At 64.0% G+C, this 2,010-nt stretch overlaps 1 protein-coding gene across 1 annotated transcript in view; it reads left to right on the top strand.

Annotated features, from left to right (window-relative positions):
- The window catches only part of PNPLA7 (patatin-like phospholipase domain containing 7), a 48,924-nt gene that overhangs the window by 41,740 nt on the left and 5,174 nt on the right, over positions 1-2,010 (top strand). The window contains exon 18 of the mRNA XM_014529692.1: positions 66-232. Within this exon, the coding sequence (XP_014385178.1) occupies positions 66-232 (167 nt within the window). The remainder of the gene's footprint in view (positions 1-65; positions 233-2,010) is intronic.

Genomic DNA, 2,010 nt, shown 5'->3' with positions numbered 1-2,010 from the left:
CCCCGCCCAGAGCACCTGCCCTGGGGCTGGCCGGTCCAGCTGAGGTGTGGACGGGGGGGTGACAGACCGACAGGCAGAGCGGAGGCGAGGAGCCCCCCTGTCCGCCTCCGCAGGTGGAGATGTACGAGCGGCTCTTCCAGAGGCCCCCGGACCGGCACTCGGACTTCTCCCGCCTGGCGCGGGTGCTGACGGGCAACGCCATCGCCCTGGTGCTGGGAGGAGGCGGGGCCAGGTGAGTCCCGCTCTGTCCCTGGCACAGCTCCCGGCAGGTGCTGATGAGCTCAGAGTGGCACCTGGCGGGCCCAGGGCACGTGGCCAGGCCGGACCTCCACAGGCTGGCTGTGGTCCCTCCAGAAGCTTCCATCACCTGTCACCACGCGTGTGTTCTGAAGGCTGCTCTGTCCTTTGCCGGCCGGCCCCAGGCCCCCGAGTCTCTCCACCGTGGCCCCGCGTGTGGAGGTGCGCCCACATCTGTGCCGGCTGCCGGGCCAGGGAGGGTGCAAACCCTCTTCTCTAGGAAGCGATGCCCGTGGCCTCGGAGCTGCTGCTCTAACGGAACTCGCCACATTGGAGATGCGGCTTGCAGGCCTCACAGACAGGGCAGTGGGTGGACTGGGGCTGCCCCTGTGCACCCTGTGCCCTTCACAGCCGAGTTCCTGCCTGGAGCCCCACAAGGGCTGGGGTGGAGCTGCTGGGAGGGCCAGGCGGCTCGGGGAGGGGAGGGCCTGCCGTGGTCCTGTCCCTGCCCTCCATGTGGCCTGGCGGGTAGTGAAGTGCAGACATTATGCTCACTTCCCTCTGAGGATCCCGAGCCTCACCTGGGCACTGGGTTACTCGCAGGCTGAGCCGTGGGCCTGGGAGGTGGGGCCTGCCCCAGGGGCAGGTGCAGGGGCAGGGGCAGCTGCGGGAGGACCGGGTGGCCGAGTGGCTGGCCCAGTCTTTGACCTGGTTGGCACGTCAGGACGTCTCGATCAGCAGCATTTCTAATGAAAAGTTAGTAATGATCAAAGGCCGAATCGGAGCTGCAGGTGCGCGGGGAGCGGGGGCCCCGCTCCGGCTCTAGCTCTGGGTCAGGGCTGGTGCGTGACGTCGCTCTAGGGACGTGTCTTTATCCGATCGCCCTGCTCTCGGCATGAGGCCCACGCGCTGCTGACTGCTGTGACGGGGCGTCTGGACGGAGGGTCCTGTCCGTTCCAGGGCAGCTGCTGAGAGTCCCTCCTGCTCGCCTTCCTCTCCCGTCCCCGCGGGGCTGGCTGGCCCCTGGGCTCCCTGCTCACTGCTTCCGCGCTCGCTCTGCTCGAGCTCTTGTTCTCGCCGGTGAGGCTTCTTGGTTGGCAGCCACGTAGGAACGGTTTTCTTTTGGTTTATGCTTGGAGTTCATCCCGCTTCTGAATCTGATTCTTGGTTTCAGTCATCATTTCTAAGCACTTCGAAGCGTTTCCCCTCAGACACGGCATTCGTCCCGACCCTGAACGCATCTGGGCCCCAGGGAGACGCGGACAGGCCCCTGGCCACAGCCCACGTGGTGTCCACCATCTCAAATGTTTCAGCCAGCCTTTCACATGTCCCGCCCTCTACATGGTCTGGGAGCCGCCTTCCCCTCGGTCCGCTCCTGCCTCACGGCCTCGCTGCTCTGAACCCGTCCTCTCAGTTCCCTTCTCACGCCAGCTCCCTTTCAGCTCCACTTCATCGTCTCCAATCCTCTGTCAAAATCGTCACATTTTGCCCTGACCGGTTTGGCTCAGTGGATAGAGCGTCCGCCTGCGGACTCAAGGGTCCCGGGTTCGATTCCGGTCAAGGGCATGTGCCTTGGTTGTGGGCACATCCCCAGTGGGGGGTGTGCAGGAGGCAGCTGACCGATGTTTCTAACTCTCTATCCCTCTCCTTTCCTCTCGCTTCTTAAAAAAAAAAAATCGTCACATTTTATTTGTGTGAAAACAGGTGGCCACAAAGTTTACCTTCTACCTGGGCTTGCAAAGCGATCCAGGGGCGCCCGGCACAGCACAGGCC

This window comes from Myotis brandtii, unplaced genomic scaffold (assembly GCF_000412655.1).
Source record: "Myotis brandtii unplaced genomic scaffold, ASM41265v1 scaffold691, whole genome shotgun sequence".
Taxonomy (NCBI): domain Eukaryota; kingdom Metazoa; phylum Chordata; class Mammalia; order Chiroptera; family Vespertilionidae; genus Myotis; species Myotis brandtii.
Note: the sequence above shows the minus strand (reverse complement) of the source record. Positions and strands in the feature narration are given on the sequence as shown.